We start from the raw sequence: 22,021 nt of genomic DNA, 5'->3' as shown, positions 1-22,021 counted from the left end.
ACTCACTCTGAAAAGCCAAACTAAGTGAGAAGTCTTCCCAACCCACAGAGAAGCCAAAATGCTGTCAGGCATATCACATCCATAAGACAACTCTATTGACAACTTCACAATTGTGTGTAATAGAGTACTACAATTGCGTTGCATTATAATTGATATTATTTTGCCACATACTCTACACCAAGCATACAGATGTGTTTATTTTCTACAAAGCGGTCACCAACCACTTGCTCTACATTAGCTTTTTTAGTTGAGATTTGAAAAGTCATATGCTCCTGTGAGTTTGAGTTTTTCATGAATCATAACAGCATTCTTTTGTATCCCAGCTAGACTTGTAAGTAAGCCATGCTGACTGAGATTGATGCAATCCTTTTGCTTCAATAATTCCCTTTTCATCTTGCAATTACACATTTTCACCATGTCAATTGAAAATTGTCATAATACCACATTGAACATGACTGCTGGATGAGAGGTATAAACATGTCATTAAAATACCTATTAACAGGTACACAGCCAACTTTTATCCATTCAGTCATAACAAATGTACCAAGACCCAATTCACTTTCAAAGTTTTCCACTGTCACAAGTGAATTTGCTTGACTACAAAATAAGCCATTGGAACAATCTTCACACAGAATCACACATAACCGAGTAAGCAATTTCCCTTTGAAAAGGCCCTGGACAATATATTTAATTTTTGAGCAGTATTTATATTTTTGTAGCTCACCCAATGTTCACAAGTCTTATAGACACACAGCATAAATTAGGTTTTATAACGATACAGCAAAAGCTATTTCTGTAAACTTCCCCCCAAGTTGGTACCTGGAGAAATGGCAACTCAATGCAATACCCTTCCTGGAAGTGATTTGAACATGTTTTTATTAGACCCCTAAAAGGCGAACGTGTGTGTAACTCAAAATCTAAAAACAGGTACTCCATAGACAACAGTGTGGAAGGAGTGAGGTACTTCAGCATAGATGAACAGAGAGGAGTCATAAGGACGACCCAGACCCTGGACAGAGAGGACATGCCCTGGCACAACATCACTGTGATGGCCTCGGAGGTTGGTAGGTACCCAGCTTACCATACCTACATGTGTGGGTGTGGGTGGGGGAGGGAGGAATTGGTCCTGTAAGTCTATAGTAATTTCTAAATGTTGTTGAATTGTGAAACAAAATATGTATGTACTGTATATAAGGTGGGCACTGCTGGTTTGCAAAACCAGGAAATGCCTAAAATGAGTAGTTGGAGGGAACATATTTAATAATTAGCTCTGCTTTGAGTAGATCTTTTTTGAAGCTGTTGCCCTTTTCTTTACCCAATTTACAAAATCCTGATCTACTCATTGTTGTAACTTTCAGATTAATAACAATAATGCACTGACTTATGAGGGTACTGCAGGTACTTTTTGATCAACTATATGTCTTGGTGTGGTAAAATAAGATAAACCTACAGTTTACATGGACAGTGTTCAGCAAATTTATTTTTAGAATAGTGATATATTGCTGGGAAGGATATTACCACGGTAACTAGTAAGATTCAAAATGCAAACCTATAGAAACCAAAACATGTAGACCAAAGATGAATTCCCTACAGTATGGCAGGGAGAAAAAGGTGTTCAACATTGATGCCAAAGTGACTCTACTACATATAGTAACGTTGACGTGAAGATGTTTACAAACAGCTGCTGATGAGGAGTTGGATTGCCCAGAATTGCAATGGCAGTAATACTGTCACATGACTCTTCCACTAAAGCTTAGACTATTCTACAACATTAAACAAGTAATGAAACAGCACAAAGAAAGAGGGTTTTGTCTGATTGGTGCCAACATCACATATTTGTATTTGAGATAACAAAAATAACAATCAAATAAGTTTTCATTTTTGCCAGTTGATCCAGGATGCCAAAAGTTTGTGTAACCAAGTTTGTGTAGTAAAAATGAACAAGCACTGCTTATGCCTACTTTGAATCTTTGGATGCATAGATTACAAGACAAGAACCACTGCTGACATACACAAATACATATAATTCATATACTTTCAGACAGTAGATATGTGAGTCAACTGGGCAAACAATATCATTAGAAATGCTAACACAATGTGACATGATTAATGGTGAACAAGAGTAATTAAATGAGGTTATTTGTTTATTTTATATTTTTATAAAAGCTGGTGAGGTACAATTTTGGGAATGTATATCAATTATAATTTGGAATGATAAACTAACAAATGAAATTGATCTCAATGTTTCATTTCCCTGTATTCTTAATACTGTGCTGGAAATTAATTATATTATTCTGGCCCAAATGACTTTCAGAATTCCTATCAGGTAATTTGGCTAATTTGTAATCACAATTAGACAAGTCCCTCAGCAGTTGATGGAAGGTATTGCATACTAATGTGTCTATATCTCATTGCCCTTCGTTACTACTCAGAGATATAATAGCATGTTTTAATATTGATTATTCTGTTTAATGAATTATGAGTTAGATGTGGCAATCATGTGTCTATCATGTAAATAGACATTTTTGCCTTAAACTGGACCACTGTAGACACTAGAATACAGTCAATGCTCCCATGATCCATTAGGTGAGTGCAGGAGAGTGAGTGTCAAGCTGGTTATTTTCAGGCAGATCGTGGCACTTTTACCCATAATAAGCAGGCACACATGGCCTGGTGCTGTGTGTGTTTCTCTGTGCAATGCCTAAAATAATTGCTCAAGTGAGTATTCAACCTGAATGATCCATCACAACAAATGAACAACCACCACAAAAGTGTCATGAAATATGCTATCTGGGATTCTGCGTTCTCGGCACACTGTGTTCTGCTACACCCTGCCCAATAAACCACGTTAACCCTTTGATACACAAGCTATGCTTACCCCCTCTAATGCACAACATGGGTCTAAAATGACCCGCATGCATTTCCTATGACATTTCATGTATGGGTGAGTGTTTCTTTGCTATATATTTTTTAATCAATTAATTTCATTATTTAATATTCGAATTATTCATTAAGTACCTTGTTTTTGAGTACCACAAATCATTATTTAAATGTCTGTATTTCTTACTTTCAGAGCAAAAAACTTGTTGTGGTTTTCCATCAAATTTACAGACATGGATCTAAAGTGACCCATATGGATTAATTATGGAATTTGATAGAAACTTTGGATATTTGCAATTTGGAACATATTTACTGTGGATAGCTGTTCACCTGCCACACATTTTACAGCTCAACATGGCTGCTTTTAGGTTGGTAGATGTTCATCAGTGGAGAAGCATTGACAAACAGGAATTCATGGGCTCTATCAGATTGACCCTCCTTGCATGGGAGGACACAAGCCTAAATGTGGCCTTGTGGGAGAGTTTTTGGATCCAATTGCAAAATCCAATGTTTAAAGCCACCATGGGGCTAAAGAGATTTGAGGATATCCTTAGCTTCATAAAGTTTGATGATAAGAGCTCTTCTTGTGGCTGTGTGGTAGTTGCATTTTGTTTTTAGCCCACATCTTTCCATCTTCTCTTTAATATACTTTTGGAGCTGTGACTTGGCCTTCATGCGCCTTTTATGTGGCAGGACAAGGTCATTGCCCAGCTCCTTGATGAACTGCCACTTGGTCACACCACCCATGTAATGAGGGTGTTGGTGTAGAAGTTAGTGTAGGCATTGAGGGTGGCAACATCCAGCACACTGTGCCAGACACCTCCGTGTTTTTCACTTACATGAGTAGTAGTAGTTCAAACTATCTGGTCCATTGTGTCCACTCCTGCTTTTCTTTTATTACAGTACTGGATCACAACATTGTTGTCAGCCACTGCTTTGCCATCATGCATGGTGCTCAGAAGTACAACAGTCTTTCCCTTCTTCAGCACATAGCTCAGCATAGTCATGTTGCCATTGAATCCAAATTGAATGGCAACATGACCATGAACACATTTGGAACTTGGCATGTCCCATTATTTGGATGTCTTGGTGACTCGTATGTTCGGCTTGTTCCCCGCAATGTTCAGGTTTTTTTCAATAAGCTTTTCAGTCAGAGGGAGACTGGAAGGGTAGAACACTCAGTCTACTATATATGGGACCATCACATCGCACATCCAGAATAATTCCACATTTTGCAGGCTTGCTGGGCATGTATTGCGAACACTGCTTATCTCTGGTGACAAAGTTATTGGGAATGAACCATCTTCTGCAATTAGCCAGGAAACAGTCACACACATACCTGAATGCTGCTATGTGATGTGTTTCTTGTTACAAAGCCCTGTTTCTCTTGTCATCAAATTTCAAGCTGGTGATATCATCATATCTGAGCGGTGAGGGAGTCAGGCTAGTAATCAGAAAGTTGCCGGATCGATTCCCCGCCGTGCCAAATTACGTTGTGTCCTTGGGCAAGGCACTTTCACCCTACTTGCCTCGGCGGGTATGTCCCTGTACTTACTGTAAGTCGCTCTGGATAAGAGCGTTTGCTAAATGACTAAATGTAAATATCTCTTTAGCCCCATGGTGGCTTTATACATTGGATTTTGCAATTGGATACAAAAACGCTCCAAAATGGCCACATCTAGGCTCTTGTCCTCCCCTGCAAGAACGGTCAAACTGATAGAGGCCATGAATTTCAGTTTGATGCTTCTCCACTCTTTCCCTTTTGCTGCTGCAGCTCTTTGTCTTTACGTTGTTGCATTTCAGGTCCTCATCAATGATGTCACATGTGAACATCTCCCAGCCTAAAAGCAGTTGTGTTGAGTTGTGAAATGTGTGACAGGTGATTAGTTATCCACAGTAAATATGTTCCATGTTTCAAAAATTAACTAATATCAAAAATTCCTATAAAACTCCATAGGAATACATATGGGTAATTTTTGACCCATGATTTTCCATAAACTGAAGGTACTAACACAAAAACAATGGTTGTTTATAAAGTAAGAAAATAAAAAGGAAAAAAAAGTATTTGTGGCAATCAAAAACAAGATGTTTATGAATACTTGGAATATTCAATTAAGAAATTAGTTGATTTCAAAAGATATGGCAAAGAAACACTCAGCCACATGAAATATCATAGGGCTACCCATCAACGCCCGTATCAGATTCAAGACCCTGGTACTGACCTTCAGAGCAGTGAACGGGACTGCACCCGACTACATCAAGTCTCTCTTGCAACCTTACACCCCCACCAGTCACCCACGGTCTTCCTCAGACAACCGCCTGGTGGTCCCACCGCTCAAGACTACCAGGTCCCAACACAAGCTCTTCTCCTGCCTGGCCCCCCAATGGTGGAACCAGCTCCCCACCTCCATCAGGGACACTGACTGTCTCCCCACCTTCAAGAAAAGGCTCAAGACGCACTTGTTCCGGGAGTACAACGGCACTTAGAAATGCTTGGCTAGACCTGTTGTTAGTTTCCTCCAGGATCACAATGACTCTTATTGAGTGACTTGTTGCTCTTGTAGGTTAGTTATAACAAAGTTAAGTCTTGTACTCGCTGTGAAATATTTTTACTATTGATTGTTCTTCTACAGGTACAGTCCTGCACTTTTTTGTGGTTCATGTTGTTTTAATTTGTAACTTGTATAACTGCATGCTCTTATGGGTCTTCCCTTTTGCACTTGTTTAGTTTTTTCACAATGTATGCTTCATGTTTTGGCTGCTTGCAATGTTTGGGACTACCTCGTTGTTATGATCAGTGACCTATGCTCTTTTGTAAAGCTCTCTCTTGGAAGTCGCTTTGGATAAAAGTGTCTGCTAAATGCTTAAATGTCAATGTAAATGTAAAATGTAAATGAATGCGGGTCATTTTAGACCCATGATTAGAGGGGTTGTGATGACCAAAAACAAGTTCATTGAGGAATACCTGGAATACTGAACGATTAAATAATTGTTTTGCGAAGACATAGAAAATCTAAACTATGCCGGGCCACTGTAGATGTTGTGTATCAAAGGGTTAAAAATAATAATGCCTAAATGTGCTCTACACAATGAGGTTTTCTTGAATGAATTTAATGAGGAACAAGGAACGTTTGTAAGTGCATGCTCCTATCATAGGTGTGATGTGGTTCAAGTTTCAAAAAAGTAAAGTCACTAAATGCAGTAATTCTGTTTCTTATGTCATCCCCTCTATTTTTGTTTATCTATATTTGTCTGATAATCCTGCTGCTCTTTCAGCATACAGTAATTACTTTTCTTCTGTGTGACTGTTTGTGTGTGGATATGTTTTCCTCCAGATAACCCAAGCCTCCTTAGTCATGTTACCGTTACAGTTCAGGTCCTGGACGTCAATGATAATCCACCTGAAATAGCCACTGATGAAGAGGTTATTGTTTGTGAAAGCTCCAGGCCAGGACAGGTGAGCATCTAGTGTGATTCTTGACACGCACATACACGCCAACTGTACTCACAAACACATTAGTACCAACTTGTGCACAAACCTTAACAGGCACATGCACATACCTTCACGTACACACATTGAATATATCCACACACATATACCTCAAACAGAAGTGCTGAGAGCCACGGATTATCTACCGTCGCATCTGCCCAGCTGTTTGGACGACATGCATTATGCAGAAGACTTGCTGTTGTTTCCCTCAGCCTAGTTTGTCCGCTCTTGTGTAGACCCACTCAGCGAGGGGTGGAAGGAGATGGAGAGGGAGGAAACGAGAGAGAGAGAGAGAGAGAGAGAGAGAGAGAGAGAGAGAGAGAGAGAGAAAGAGAGAGAGACCGAGAGAGAGAGAGAGAGAGAGAGAGAGAGAGTTTGTCATCACTCCTTCTTAATACAAATCCAAGCAGCGAAGCATTACCGCTCTGACTCACAGTTTCTCTCAATTTGCTTTGGGTACTTTCAGATTTATTTGACTGAAGGCAGCCGAGACGTAGGGCAATCAGGGAGAGAGGGGCGGGGAAGGGTTCAGGAGGGGAGAGAGGGTTAACGGGAGGTTGTGGATCGGGCAAGTCACTGTCCAATTAAGCTTAGGGATGCTTTTGATGGCACAATCAGGGCCAAGTTAGAATGTGGTAAGATCAGAAAGTCTGCTTCTTATTTAAGATAACTATTTGTCAAGGTCATATGAAAAGATCCATGTGTCCAGGCTGTCAGTACATACACATCAATGCACACTTTTGTTGGACTGTAAAACCCACTGGACGATCAATTATCACAGATGCCAAATGTCACAAGTGCAGTTGACCACCAGGTTGAACTATGAGGGTCTCTATGCAGCTTTCCTCTCGTATATAATGGGGGTGGCACACAGCTCCCGACCCCCCCATTCCACCCCCACCTGTGGTGCAAGGTCTGGCAGGTCGCTTCTCTCCAAGGGTGACTCTCCCTGTACTGGATCTCAGCCTCTTACCAATTAAAGGGAACAAGATGACACAACTGGCAAAAGGGTCAATGTGAGAGGCTCTTTGATGCTAGCTCCCTCTGGCTACATAGCATTCCCAAGACCTGTAGTCTTTTACTATTATTCGTCCCCCCCTATCATGTGAGAAATAGGAGGCTGGTCCACAATAAAAAAAAAAAAGAAAAAGCTTATTTTCTCCAATAAATTGATGCCAATATTCATGTTCAAACCATACCCACATATTATTGTTTTGACAGTCTTGAATTTTCGCTATTGTGTTTCTCTGTAGTTTTCTTTTTAGTGAAGTGTTGAGGTGTGGTTATACCTTCGATGGCAATGTTCTGTATGATGGTAATGATTAGTATGGCAATCATGTAATTGTATTGTATTGCTGTATGTAGGTGTAAGAGGTTTTAATGTATCTTTTCACGTCTCAATTTGAACAACAGATAATCCAAACTATCACTGCATTGGATAAGGACGATTTTGCAAACGGAAAGCGATTCTCCTTCGCTTTGCCTGGCGAAATACCAGTTAATCCCAACTTCACCCTGAAGGACAATGAAGGTAATTACCGAATTCAATGTTTCCGGCATTTCTTATGAGTTTCCTTCTGTCTTTTCCTTTTTTTCTGCCCCGTCATTGGGGCATAAATCCCCACCAAAGCATTCCAACATTCAACACCACACAATATTTTCCAAACACCCCCAATCTATAATTACTAATATGGACTATCAATTCCTCTATCCCTTGTTGACGATCCACAGGATCTTCTTCTGGGGGGGAGTGTTTCATAAAACACTGGCGCCTCGGTAGGGTTGTCATGTTGGGCCGTTGTGTTGTCAAAAGGATTACCTGCTCAGTTCCTCTTCTTCCTCCCCTCCTCCCTCACCTTATTGTGTGGCGGCAAAGGCCAGTGATGAGGGTTACCATAGCAACTGGCCAGGTCTCAGGTGGATACCTAGCCCCCAGGTTGGTCTCAGTCTGCAATCACAGGGCTTTTAAAGCTCTCAGCCAGTCGGAGCCGGGGTAGCCCAGGGAGACGAATCTCACCAAAGCTCCTCCTTGGATGAATCGCCAGAGAGAGAGCAAGAGAGGAGAATGAGAGAGATAGAGAGCAAAGAAAGAGAGGAGAAAACAAGAAAATCCGTGTGATAAAAGGAGATAAGTTGAACCCTAAGTCCAGCAGCTTCCCACCACCAACCTCTGCTAGACTGCTATGCCCTTTGTGCTGGTGCACAGCTTGGTTTGACTGTATTTTTATTTTTATTTAAGTGGCACTCACTGGGCTGCATCACCTTCTCTCCACCCTGCGTCTCAAGATGTGACTGGTTCAACAGCGATTGCCAACTGAATGTTGATTGCTTAACCACCCAGGTTTAGTGGCGAAAGCCAAAAGCAAGTAAATTGGAAACACACTGGACAAAAGTTAAAAGAAAAAAAGATGGCATTGCATCAAACTGTTTTTGCCCATGCTCCCAAGATTGCTTAAAGTATGTCTAGTGTGAGGAATATATCTGATCATCAACGGTTACGCCCAGTCACCTGCTACTTTGATTATCAGCATGCAGTACATCATCATTTTCTTAATACTCTTTTGCATCTTAAAGAGCTGTTATTTCAAACTTAAAAATCATGTTGTTCTGAGCCATACAAAATAGAGGCTTTGAAGGTGTAAATCAAACACTACATTACCTGAGAAAGTGGTGGCATTTTAAGAAAATGTCACGGTGGAAAGTTGTAGAGTGTGGGTGAATGTGTGACAGAAAAAGAGACAGTCAAATGGTGTGATTCTACCTCAAATAAGTTAACTCTAACACACACACAGTGGAACCCATGCTGATTTTTCACATCCGGCAGCTCAATTTGCAGATTCACTTACACCATCATTGAAAGTTGCATCACCACAGTTGCAAGCTCTGGCAGTGCTTTTGTTCTTGAAACCGTCTTCTCTTGCAGGGTGTCATATTTAGCTTTCATATTTAGCTCTGTGAGGTAGGCAGTGGGAAGATACTATGCTGTTGGCACCGTTGTTTGTTAGGGTTAAAAATTATGCTGACGAGGTACTGTGTGTGTCCCTTTCATCCCTGATACACTGCTCCACAGTCGGACAGTCTTTGGAGAATTCATCCCAGTCCTCTAATATCATTATCTGTGTTGTGGAGATGTTGATGAAAAGACCATCAAACTACTGCTCCCTATTCCCACCCCCTTCCTGGCAGACCCCAGACTAATGTTGTGTGAATTTAAACTGTGAATTGATTGTGATTGGCCTGAAGGTTTCACACTCTTTGTGTCTGTCTCCCGCTCTGAGAGACACACGTATGCTATGTATCTCTGGCAGCCTTGGTTTGGCTGACTTAACATTTGAAAGTTTTATAACAGCCATTAACTAAACCATTACAGCTACTTCAGGAGCCAATTTTGCCGTCTGCTCATAACTGCATCTGAATCCCTAAAAGCTATTACCTGCATTTTAATCCCATTGCCAGCCATTCCATGGGAGTCTGGTGAAGAGTAGTTGCAGCTCCCTTTCAAACGATTAAATCAAAAAGCAATTTTTTCAGGCGTTTATTATAGCAACAACTTGTGTGTTGCTTTTAACAACAGGACATGAGCTACTTAACTTGAGTCTCTCTCACTTTGTCTCCTCGTTTGGTGTGGAGGAATCATAATAATCTGCCTTCATTTCAAGTCAATGTCCACACATTAAGTCATCATTGTGGAAGGATAATCACTCAAAGGAAAAGGCCAAATTGGAGAATTGAACATTGTTAAATAGTCATGTTTCCTGTTAATATACAGAAAGCTAGAGACAAGACTGTTTGAGAAATCTACCAGCATTCTTTGTCCATAAAGCTCTTTAAAAAAAATACAATGCAAAAATACCCCCTCTGTGTTTGTTGTACTGTTGTTATTCTATGCTAACGTTGACTTTGATTTCCATTTTCTGTTGATTGTCATCTTGTCGTTGGTGGCATTTGTTTTTTATTATGTAGATAATTGGGGTGTGTGATCTCTAAACAGCTCAAATTCTTAAACAGATCAGCTGATTTTTATGGCATATTTCTTGTGTTTGCATATAGAGAACATTTTAAGATCTACACTAATCCACTCAGTCGAAGGCAGATCTGTCAAGGTTGTTGATATTTTTTAATGAGCTTAATGAGTCATTCAGACACCTCTTTTTCTATAATTTCAGACCTTATTTTCTAAGGTCAGTGCACTCCAGAACACACTGTATCTAGAATCTAGAATCTGTCTTCATTTCCCTATGCTACTTTAACATGTTACTGATAAGCAGGCACTGTTTCAACATCTAATTAATCTGAATCTGACAAATCACAATTACCAAAAATGTGCTAATGTATTCGAGATTTTCTAAATGATGAGTATTCTATAATCAAAGCATTGGCAATCTTAGAAACTGTTTATTCTTACTGGTATCAGTTTACTTTGTGTGACAGTATTGGATACGACTGATTTTCCTAGACTTTATTCCTACATCTAATTAAAATAAGGGTAACTATTGTTAATCCGGACAGAAAACCAACCTCATAGTCCTACTAAATGTATGCTACGAGTAAAATGTCATGTAGATTTCCTTCTGACATGCTTTCTTATGCTGACATCAAACTAATTACATACTTACAGAACTGCATGAGCCATAAAAAAAAAACAATCCATGACATTTGAACGTTACTCTCATGCATATGTTGGCATTCATTAAACATTCATTATTGGTTTGTCAACCAAGTAAAATGTCATTAGAGATGTTTTGCACTTGTTATCTTTGTTCACACATGACATTATCTTGGCTGTTTGATAGATAGGACCTTAGCCGGTTCTTCAGAAGAATTTGAAAATATGCTGAACCTGAACCATTGATAATGATACTGCTGTATCATTATCAAATTACAAACAGGAACAAATGAAAAATCCAATGAACAAGCTGTAAACTGCCAATGGCTCATTTGTAAGTGATGACTGTGAAGCTATGAAGAACATGTTTCATAAGATTCACGGCAGAATAGATTAAAGGCAAACTCTGTGCTTTTCGTACCACTGACACTACATTTGGTCCTGCCAAAACTTTATCCGTTCTTCCTTTCTCCTCTCACACATCAATTTCGTAGACGGATGCATACGCGTTGAGTAAAAAATGTCTCACTCAGCGCCAGGGGCGTGTCCAGACATTTTTGATAGGGGTGGCACCAGGGGTGGCCCGCCTCTGACTGGGCATATAGCCAATCATATATTGGGGTGGCCAATCAGATTTCAGGGGTGGCCCGTGCCACCCTAGGCCACTCCCTGAACACGCCCCTGCTCAGCACAGGAATGCACCAGCAAATGGATATGGCAATGGAGAAATTAAGCCACTTGCCGTTGAGTGGCTCATACTTCTGCTTAACGAACCCGATGCTGAGGGAATACCCATTGGTTCTTCATACTGCTACCATTGCACACAGCAGGGGCTCAGTTGCACAACCAAACTTGGCACATGGAAAATGAAGCCGTGGACAATGCATGAACCTAGGCATACATCCAGGTTGAAATGAGCTACATTATGGGAAGGAAGCCTTTTTTAGGAAACAGTTAGACGACTTTTTTTTAACTATTTAAGAAGTCATGGGTCTTTGGGCCACTTGGCATAACGAAACCTAGGAAATAACACAGGCAAAGAGATTCTCTCACGCACTTTCTTCCTGCTCCCATCTGTTTGCATATGTGGTAATGCTGTGAGTCAAAGTTAATAAAGCTGGAAGAACATGTTGTCATTCCAGCTGTCTATCATCATTCGGAGATGGAATAAAGTTTAGAGTGGGAGGTGAGGTCTCAGTGCAGCTTGACACTTTACTAAAATCAAAAGACTGTTTACAGTTTAAATGCATTTTCAGAATAAATAATTAGCACCCTACACTGCACAATATTTGAGGTAACTAAATGGTGAAAGAAAGAAAAAAAGCCCAAGGCTGAAGTAACCTATCTATCATATCAACAACATTATTAATTCACAGGCTCTGTCTTCAAATCTGTCCGTTTTCAAACAGTTTGTTTTTTTTATTTGAATCTTTAAGCCTTAATATTGAATGATATGTGGCTTTACCCTAATAGCCGAATACAGGTCTATGTCCTTCATTCATGGGTATGTTTATTTCTCGGGGTGGTTCAGTTTTGCTCCATGATGCGTGAGGTGGTTGGCAATGTATTTGTACTGGAAAATTAAATGAATAGTCTACCTGGGTGAGAGCACCAACGAAAAATACACTAATAATAAACAAACCAGATTTAGCTGTAGGTCTTTATTTCTTCCATCTCCTGTGTGCAATTTTCTCTCAACCTACATTTTCTCTCATTCTCGATTTTACAAAATCTCATCTTGAACCTTCTTGCTATGGATAGAATGACACTGGCTGTTCAAGGTGGTCTCCTATATTGGCAGACATGTTATACATAACATCAAGGGGAAGGCAAACAAGACAGTAAAAATGCCTCGAAAAGGACTGAAAAGAAAGAAAGACCGGATATTTTTTTCATTCTCGTCAAAGTATATAATTTCCTTTATCCTTTCAGTAATGGTCCATCTGTTAAAGCATGGTCCTCCAATGTGGACAGAATGCAGGCAGAGGAGACACAGCCACTCCAGAATGTCATGGCTCATATTCAGTCGTTTCCCATCAAAACATCTAATTTACCGTTCTGTCATTTTGCAGACAGCACGGCCAGCATCATAGCCAGACGGCGGCGCTTCAACCGCTTGTCCCAGGAGCTGTATGAGCTACCCATCGTGGTGTGGGATGGTGGCGAACCCTCACTGAGTGGAACCAGCACGCTCACCCTGCGCGTGTGCCCGTGCCAACGGAGCGGGAGGCTGCGTACCTGCCAGGGCGAGGCCTTCCTGTCCTCGGCAGGTCTCAGCACCGGGGCTCTCATCGCCATCCTGCTGTGCATTGTCATCCTGCTGGGTAGGTTTGTCAGGCGGGGTTGGGTTAGGGTGAGGCAGGAGGAATGGAGGAAATGAGACAACCAGAGGAAAGATGCCTGTGGGGAGGTTTGGGGGGGGGGGGGTCTGTGGGGGTAGAAGGATTGGTTAGGGGATAGTGTAAGAGAGGAGGAGAGGAAAAGAGTGGAGAGGAACAGAGAGATGACAGGACAAGGGCAGTATAGAAGAGGAGAGGGATGAATGGAGGGGTGAGGACACAACTGGAATTCAGAATGAGAATGGGGGAGGGGATGTGAATGAAGGATGAGGTTATGGGTGTAAAGAAGAAAAAAGAGAGGGAGAAAGGGGGATGGAAAGTGAAAGTGAGAACAATGTATATTTTCGAAGTGCAGAGTAGATGTCAGGGTGTTGATAAAGCATGAGAATTACAGGGTTAGAGAGAGAGAGCGAAAGAGAGGGAGGGAGATGAAGAAGACTTGGATATCATATGAAAATCTACTGACATCTCTTCTATTCTGTGTTTTTTGAGTTGTTAGTACTGGGTTAGTACTGAGTTGTTAGTTGGGAGAGCAGGGGGGGGGGGGGGGGGGGGGGGTACGCCTGACCCACAACAGAGTATTGTATTTATTGTTTACTAATAAATGTGAATCTATTGCTACCTACTAATGGACAGGCCCCTTCATATATTTCGGACCTCTTAAAATTGCACGCACCCATTAGGTCAGTGGTTCCCAACCCTGGTCCCCAGGGCACACCTATCCTGCATGTTTTAGATGTTTCCCTGCTTGATTCAAATGAAAGGTTATAAGCAGGCTTCTGCAGAGGTGGATAACGACCCATTCATTTGAATCAGGTGTGTTGGAGCAGGGAAATATCTAAACATCTAACCACATCTATCCATTACTAATGGATAATCAAAAAAAACTGTAGTTTGGTTAGATAATGTTCGTATCAGGTATATTAGGTTTAAGAAACAAGCCAGCTTTGACACTGCAAATGTGCAGTAGTTAAATATGCACAGCGTCATAATAGTCTACCATCAGGACGTGTGGCCCGTCATCACCTTTACCTGCTCAGCTGATATAAACAGTTCATCGTCTGAGATCAAAGAGTATTCATCAAACCTGGCGGACACAACAGCAATATCAGCTACGGTGTCGATGGTAGGAGGGTCGGGAGGGGGGGTGCACCAGCCAAACGCAAGCAAAAAGTCCTCCAGTGTGCAAACAGAACAACGGTAGGACACCGGGTCGGAGCAAGAGTGTGGATAATTAACACCGGCGCACACACACACACTTAAGCACACACACATGTACGTCCTCAGCGATTATCCGCGGACACCGGTGCGTGAAGGTGATGCATATTCATATCGGCAGCAGCCCCATTCCACGCAAGGGTTGTGCCGGCTGACCATGGAGGCGAACAAAAGGCCATCATCAATGTTTGGAAGCCAACGCATGAGTGAGAGACAGCCCCTGCATGACTAATCGCCTTCGACATGAGACCGACAGAGCAGGAGAGGTCGAGAGAACTGGTAGGGAGGGGGGAGAGATAGAAAGAGAGAACTGGTGGGGAGAGGGGAGAGATAGAAAGAGAGAACTGGTAGAGAGAGGGGGGAGAGATAGAAAGAGAGAAGCATCTGGACCTTATTACAGGGTGTGGTGAGCTATTGAGGCTGGTGAGAAAGATGGAGATAAGGTGATGAATGGAGTGTGAAAGAAAGCAAAGCCTTTCCGGCCGAGAGAGAGAGAGAGAGAGAGAGAGAGAGAGAGAGAGAGAGAGAGAGAGAGAGAGAGAGAGAGAGAGAGGGAGGGTGGGAGGGAGAGCTTCAGACTGCTGTGGTGTTGCATAGAACTACAACATAAGGGGGTATTACATAATAGCATTCAGGAAAATACATTCTGAACCTTTATTTTCAAACACAAAGGATTTGATACCCCCCAACTGTCACAAATCGATTCTTCTTCTTAAATACATTCAACATCTTAATTTTGTCAATATGTTCATGATTTTGCTCTTTTGCAATGTCCTGACATTTCTCTATAATGTGTAAAAGTAATAATATTACTTGCTGCTGAAAAAGAGCTGAAAAAGACAGCTGGAAAATGACCTTGTAAAAAGTTACTGTGCTGCCTTGTGGCCTGCATTTCCTCTCCTTCCTCTCACTCTTTCTCTCTCTCTCTTAAGTGAGTCAGATGCTAAAGGTGCGGCCACTCCAGAGATGAGACAGCTCTCACCTTGCGTTTATTAAAACGTGTTTCATTGTTTGGCGGCTTGGCTCCTGCACAGATGTTTATTTCTCCTCTAAATATAGTTTGGTGTTGCTGTAAATGACATGCAGAGGTTATACAGAGCAGGATGTCTACCACCTGCACTATGTCTTTCTCAAAACTGTGTGATTTCCAAGGCACCAGCCATCCCTACAGTAGACTGTAAAGAAAATACGATTTTGCCTTTTATTTAATTTGATTGAATGTTGACGGTGCTGCTATTGATGGTACATATCAATATTGTATATTACAGAAGAAAATAACTCAAGGTTCTTTCTAATTTTCTCAATTTAAATTCCTGACCCAAATGTCATTCATCTGTGAGAAACAGTACAGTACACATCCAAAACGATACCCTTTCTGTTGTGTCACAGACACAAAATGTTTGGCCCGATCAATGTTGTATCTGCTCTAGAGATGATAATGGGGAGACTCTCATCATCCTACCAGCTTGCGTTCAGAGAATCATCATCTCAGCCGATGCTAATGATGGCTAATGTGTATTATTGATTTACAGCTCTTCAACGGCTGAATAGCTTTGTTGCCCTAATGTAAAAACGGATAAATATGCACATAAAAGAGACCGTTTTATTTTTTACTTTCATTTTGTTGGTTGTTGACAAACTACAATGTGTTAATCCATTTTGAGGGACAAATTTGCTACCAATACAGCAGCACATGAGAACTGCATCAGCATGCAATCAGGGTATGGCACGTGTTAACCATGTTGAAGTCCTCTCTAATGAAGGAATGTTGTCTAACTAAGCGTTTCGTTGATGTCACTCTCATTAATGTTTGTTGTTTGTTTACCAATCGTTGTGTCCCAGCCCCACACAGACACACACTTCCCTCGTTAACTGATTTCCCCCCATCACGACTCCTTTCTTTCTCTTCCAGCCATCGTGGTCCTTTTCATCACGCTAAGGCGCAGCAAGAAAGAGCCTCTCATCATCTCGGAGGAGGACGTGCGCGAGAATGTGGTCACGTACGACGACGAGGGCGGCGGTGAGGAGGACACGGAGGCCTTTGACATCATCGCCCTGCGCAACCCCGCCGCCGCGGAGGAGCTCAAGTTCCGACGGGACGTGCGTCCGGACGCCAGGCAGCGCGGTGGCAGAGGAGGGCCGTCGCGTGAACGTCCCAGCCCCTCGTCCTCCCTGGAACTGAACCAGGTGGACGTGCAGGAGTTCATCAAACAGAGACTGGTGGAAGCCGACGTGGACAGCAGCGTGCCGCCGTATGACTCCCTCCAGACGTACGCGTATGAGGGCCAGGGCTCACCCACTGGCTCCATCAGCTCACTGGACTCCCCCGGAGCACACTCAGAACAGGACTACACTTACCTGGACGATTGGGGGCCGCAGTTCCAGAAACTAGCAGAACTCTATGGAGAGGAAGAGTCAGAGGTGGCGACCTAGCCTAAGCTCACATGTTATTTTGCTGTCTGGGTTAGGGGGGGGGGACACACACACCAGAATGGCTCTCTTCTCTATCTCTTTTCCTGGTTTCATGAACGATATAAACAGAACCGAGATGCTTTCAAACTGTTCCAGTTGCTCCAAACTTCTACTGTTTCCATTTGACTGCCCTGTTTTTTTTCTGTCCTTTTGGATCATGGGTCGTCCACACCGAGGACTTGAATTATCAGATTTTGTGTGGGGAACATACAAGAATAACGGATAAAGGAAAATAATATTTTCCCTGGTGTATATTTTTTATTGCTCAATAAAGTCCTGAATTCCACATGAGTGGAATATATGTGATGCGAAGTCTACTTCAGTTTCTTGAAGAGGATACACACATTACATTTTATTTCAGGGGAGAACATAAGATGAATTTCCTGATAATTTGAAGCACATAGTGGGTTCCAGGGCATGGAACAACTCAAGTACTTGAAGGATGTCAGGTGAAATGTAAAAAATAGCACATCATTATTTTGTTCCTGGTATATCATTGTAACAAATGAGAAAGGGGCCATTTCACCCTGTACAACCTGAGGTAACTTTACATAACAAAACTGCAGTAACAAAAAACTGTACTTATAAGCAAACATCAGATTGAGGTGGAATTGCATCAGTTTTGGGTGGTATGTTTTTAGCTATGCAGTGCAGGCCTGATGCCCGGCCTGGCTCCCCTTCCTCTCCTATGGCCTGTCATGCTCCCCTGGGCCCCTGGGTCTTGCGCTGGTGGGGGCCTGGATAAAGGGATGAGAGGTTGATGAATATTTCAAAGACCCTATGCTAGCTGCTCTCTATCTCTGTCCCTCTACCACACTCTCTCTTGCACTTTTATCCTCGCTCTCTCTCTTTCTCTGTCTCTTACTCTCTGTCTCATTGTCTTTCTTTCTCTCTCCCTCTTACCCTTAGGATGAAAGACTGGGGGGAGGTAAGGCCCCCATGACTTTTCACATTTGTGTCAAGACATTGAAACAGGGGTACAGTCCTAAGTTATGGGTGATGGGAGAAGAATTTGGAAAGAATCAAGTGAAGCAGCCATTGATATAATAGGGAGTAGCTTTCCTGCAGACTTTTTTCTATGAGCAAATGTAAGTGGTGTGTGTGCACATGCATAACTGTGTAATGTGTGTGTGTGTGTGTCCAAATCTACCTGAAATACAAAATCCTTTGCCAGCTCTCATTGATATAGCTACAATTAACACATTTCATCATGTACAATTAAGAATCTCATTTAAATGGGAGGTAATCATTTTGACCTCCAAGTTTGTGTTGGTCAGGCATTGAGCTCCACAGCCTCCAGTGCCTGTTCTAAAATATCGTCAACCAACAATCTTTTTCTCATTCCACAGCACTGTACACATTACAGCATATGGCCTTCATAATGACGTCTCACTCATTCTTTTGAAAAAAATATTTGAAGGAAGGTTAACAAATATTTCATACATGACCTGCCAAATTAATCTACGAGCAATTAGTTACTTGTTCGTTAATTGAGCGTACACAAACAACCTCCTAAAATATGAGTTCCATGTCATTAATTAATACAGTGTGTTGTGGGTTGGGAAAGGGGGTTGAGCTAGCAGAAATAACCATGGTAAAGGAAACCAGAGTGAAGAGGTCTACATCTGAATTGATATGTTGCTCACTGAATAAAGAAGTATTGAAGCCTAATCTGTCAGAACAGATTCCATATGTTGTTGAGGTAAGGCGGCACAATATTTTACAAGCAATGCAAGGATGCCTGCTTGAAGAAATATGTGGTAAGGTTTCCTGAGGAGATCAGTGCTGCTTGCAAGGCAAGGCCCTATATGCCACAGCACTGGATACAACTATCATTTTGATTTTGTCGTCGTACAATTGGTTGTACATTTTCTAAATCCTATATGTTAGAACAACCTTATCTAAAGATAACATATGCAGCTAACACTAAATTCCTATGGACCTTGTTGTTACCATTGGTATATTGCGATGTAGTTGCATGGCAGTTAATGTAACCCTAATGTTCATCACCCTTATGTTATCTTCAGGTCATTTTGATCCTTCAGTCATTGTGAGCCCCCCCCCCCCCCCCCCCCCCCACGTGTTGCGACAACTTTACCCCATACAAAACTAAAGTGTAGCATTTTAACTCTCACAACCCCAACAGAGCGAAGGTTAAAATAAAATGTTTTTATTTGTTTTTGTATTGGGTAAAGTTGTCGCAGCACAACGATGGGTCGTTGGGAACCTTCGGGTCATTGTGACCCGAAGGCAGCACAAGGGTTAATGCAAAGTGTTGCCAGGTCTCTCTCTTTCTTTTATGGTAAAAACAACGTTATTCTAGGATTTGCAAGGGATATTTGATAAATAAAGAGATGTGGGGATGTTATTCATTTCTGCCCCTGAAAAGGTTTCAGAAGTGATATTGTGCCATTGTTGTTGCTGTTCAGCTGTGTTTGAAACAACGGATGTGTGTGTTGCCGTATAGTTTGGGTTTCCTAATGAATAATGAAGGCATTAACTTAAACCGCAGGTGGTTGATATAATCTTTCAAGCAGCTAAAGCAGTTAAGATTGAGTTGTAGTGTACAAATTGAGCCAAAATTGTAAAATAGTGCTTTCAAAAGAAAGAGTGGAGGTTGGTTAAAATCGATGGGTTACACAGTAAATCCCTAAACTAAACAAGAAAAGAGTTATACTTTTTTTTTTTGCCAAGTTACCATAGAAACTATAACGTTAACTCTGACCTTCTACTTCATGAAGGGTAGTGGTTGTGTTTTCTTAAACCACTGCATTACATGTAGCAAAGCATTCTGACCATCTAGCACAAAGTCAGTAACATATCACGTGGTACCATTTAGAAAATGCTCTCCTAATACTACACTGACAACAATCGCCCACAAAATGGAGGAAAATGATAATATACAACTGGGAAAATTTCAAATTAAGGTTCAGAATGCATGTGTCAGAAAGATTGATGACCTGAAAGAGCCCAGTAAACTTGCTCTCATCGGTTGTACACTTCAGCAACGGGTGACTGATTTCAGCCACCGCACCATTTTTTGGAAAACGGCCATCAATATGAGATCCACAGTCTAGAAATTCACTTATTCATGCTAGACATCATGAGGTTCAAAATGAAAAAGCCAATGAGGGAGTGTTAATATAATGTTCCAGTGAATACACCCTTGATCAAGTGAGTTACATAAATAACAAGAATATTCATTTCTTGCCAGAATGCTGTAGAAAATCCCCTTCTCTCATCATCACAAGGGATGAATATTACAGGAGAGATGATAGTAAAAATGATATTATGTTGTCATAACATATTGAGTCACTCCAATTTGTGAGTAATAGTACAAGTATGCCTGCTTTAATTTGAAACAGGCATTCTGAATTTCATGAATATACAGTATGTTGTTCTCGTAACCAAGTGAAAATAAATAACCAAATAAGATGGACATGAGGAAAATGTATAATTTATATGAGCCTATTGGTAATCCCAACTGCATATTTGTTTTCATGCCCAAATTATGAATGTTTAAATAATTCAGTGTAAAATGAACTACAAAGGTTATTTAATTTTCAAGACAATAACTCAATAATATGGAATGATTGTAATCTTGAAAATAAAATAAACGTTGTTTATTTCATATTGAATCAAAACATATCACCACAAGAAGGGAAGTACTGTATTTCCGATGTCCCTTTGGTTGTGTTCACTTTCTGCTGGGTTTACAGCCCAAGGACAAGTCCAAGTGACATGATTCACTGATGTTGCATGACTCCATTTAGTAACAAATCTTATCTTCCCTGTTTCTCATATCTCCTCTTTGTATTGGTTTTTTAATTGTCATTCCTTATTGTGCACTTTCTTTCCTATGGCTAAACCCTTAACTGTAAATGCACCTCTAGCAAAAAAAACAGCACAAGTTAGCTACTGCCATACTGAAGAGACCACAGAAACATCCAAACACATTCCCTCGTCTCCTTTTTGAAATGCATCATCAACCCTTCAACGTTTCTAGGTTTTTAGAACATGTCCATCCCGTTTGGTATTTGAGAGAAAACATTTGATCACCTGTCCGTTTCTACCCGTTGAGAGAGAGATGATGCATTCTCTCCTCTGTTTCTTACTGACAACCCTGTTGGCCATGACAGGTGCACTCATTTGTCTTCGAAATAATTGGAAGTTAAGAAGATAATGAGCTCTTTAGGGAGACACTGGTGAGACACTGGGAACTGTTTATTTTTTTACTGAAATATTATCAAACAGGGGGACAGAATATAAAACACTTTTGATTGATTTGCCTCCATGACACGGATGAGCCTGTGATAGAATCCGAATGTTGTTAAGTATATGGGCTATCATTACAGTTACTCAGCTAGGCAACACAAAAGACCCAGAACAAGGCTTCTGACCTAGAGACACGAAAGCTGGCTATTAGATATCATGTTTCCAACATTCCCCATAGCATGCATTAGTATTTATTTGTAGGTCAATGTGGTGCTAAGTGGTAGGTTATGGTTCCATTTAGTGCTCTGATCATTTTAGGTCTGTAGTGTGGTGTAGTGCATGTCCTAATTGTTGAATAGGATTAATTTAAAAAACATCTTTCTTCTCTGTTGACCAGCAGAGGACACAGAAAATCCCTGCTAAGAGAAACAAACAAATGCTAAAGGCAAATGCAAAGAGTGATCACCAATGTTTGCTGTTTTGCTCTTATGTAGATTTGTGTGGCACTCTGGGATTGATTACATCTCTCCGAAAGGGAGATGAAAAGACAGTAGGGGCCTTGAGGGATGTTCCCTGCCAGTGCTGTCCACAGTTCCTGTGGCGTCTATGTGGTTAGGAGAGAAGTGTGGTTATCTCTACCCTGAGCCCCACCACTCTGCATTCCTTATCTGCATGTCAAAGTCCTATAACATCAAAGTCTCACATACAGAGCTTCAGAGGCCAATTGTCTGAAATAGAGCAGCGATATGAAGGTGACTGCTTTTGCAGCCAATCAGAATGTGCTATCAGTAGTTACTGCGC

General features: G+C 41.3%; 1 protein-coding gene across 1 annotated transcript in view; it reads left to right on the top strand.

Annotated features, from left to right (window-relative positions):
* The window catches only part of LOC124470087 (cadherin-18), an 85,902-nt gene extending 68,641 nt beyond the window's left edge, over positions 1-17,261 (top strand). The window contains exons 8-12 of the mRNA XM_047023810.1: positions 928-1,064; positions 6,216-6,337; positions 7,784-7,901; positions 13,049-13,300; positions 16,446-17,261. Of these exons, the coding sequence (XP_046879766.1) occupies positions 928-1,064; positions 6,216-6,337; positions 7,784-7,901; positions 13,049-13,300; positions 16,446-16,966 (1,150 nt within the window). The 3' untranslated portion in view covers positions 16,967-17,261. The remainder of the gene's footprint in view (positions 1-927; positions 1,065-6,215; positions 6,338-7,783; positions 7,902-13,048; positions 13,301-16,445) is intronic.
* Positions 17,262-22,021: the final 4,760 nt, after the last annotated feature.

The sequence above is a fragment of the Hypomesus transpacificus genome, chromosome 8, assembly GCF_021917145.1.
Source record: "Hypomesus transpacificus isolate Combined female chromosome 8, fHypTra1, whole genome shotgun sequence".
NCBI lineage: Eukaryota > Metazoa > Chordata > Actinopteri > Osmeriformes > Osmeridae > Hypomesus > Hypomesus transpacificus.
This window is presented reverse-complemented; position numbering and strand designations above follow the sequence as displayed.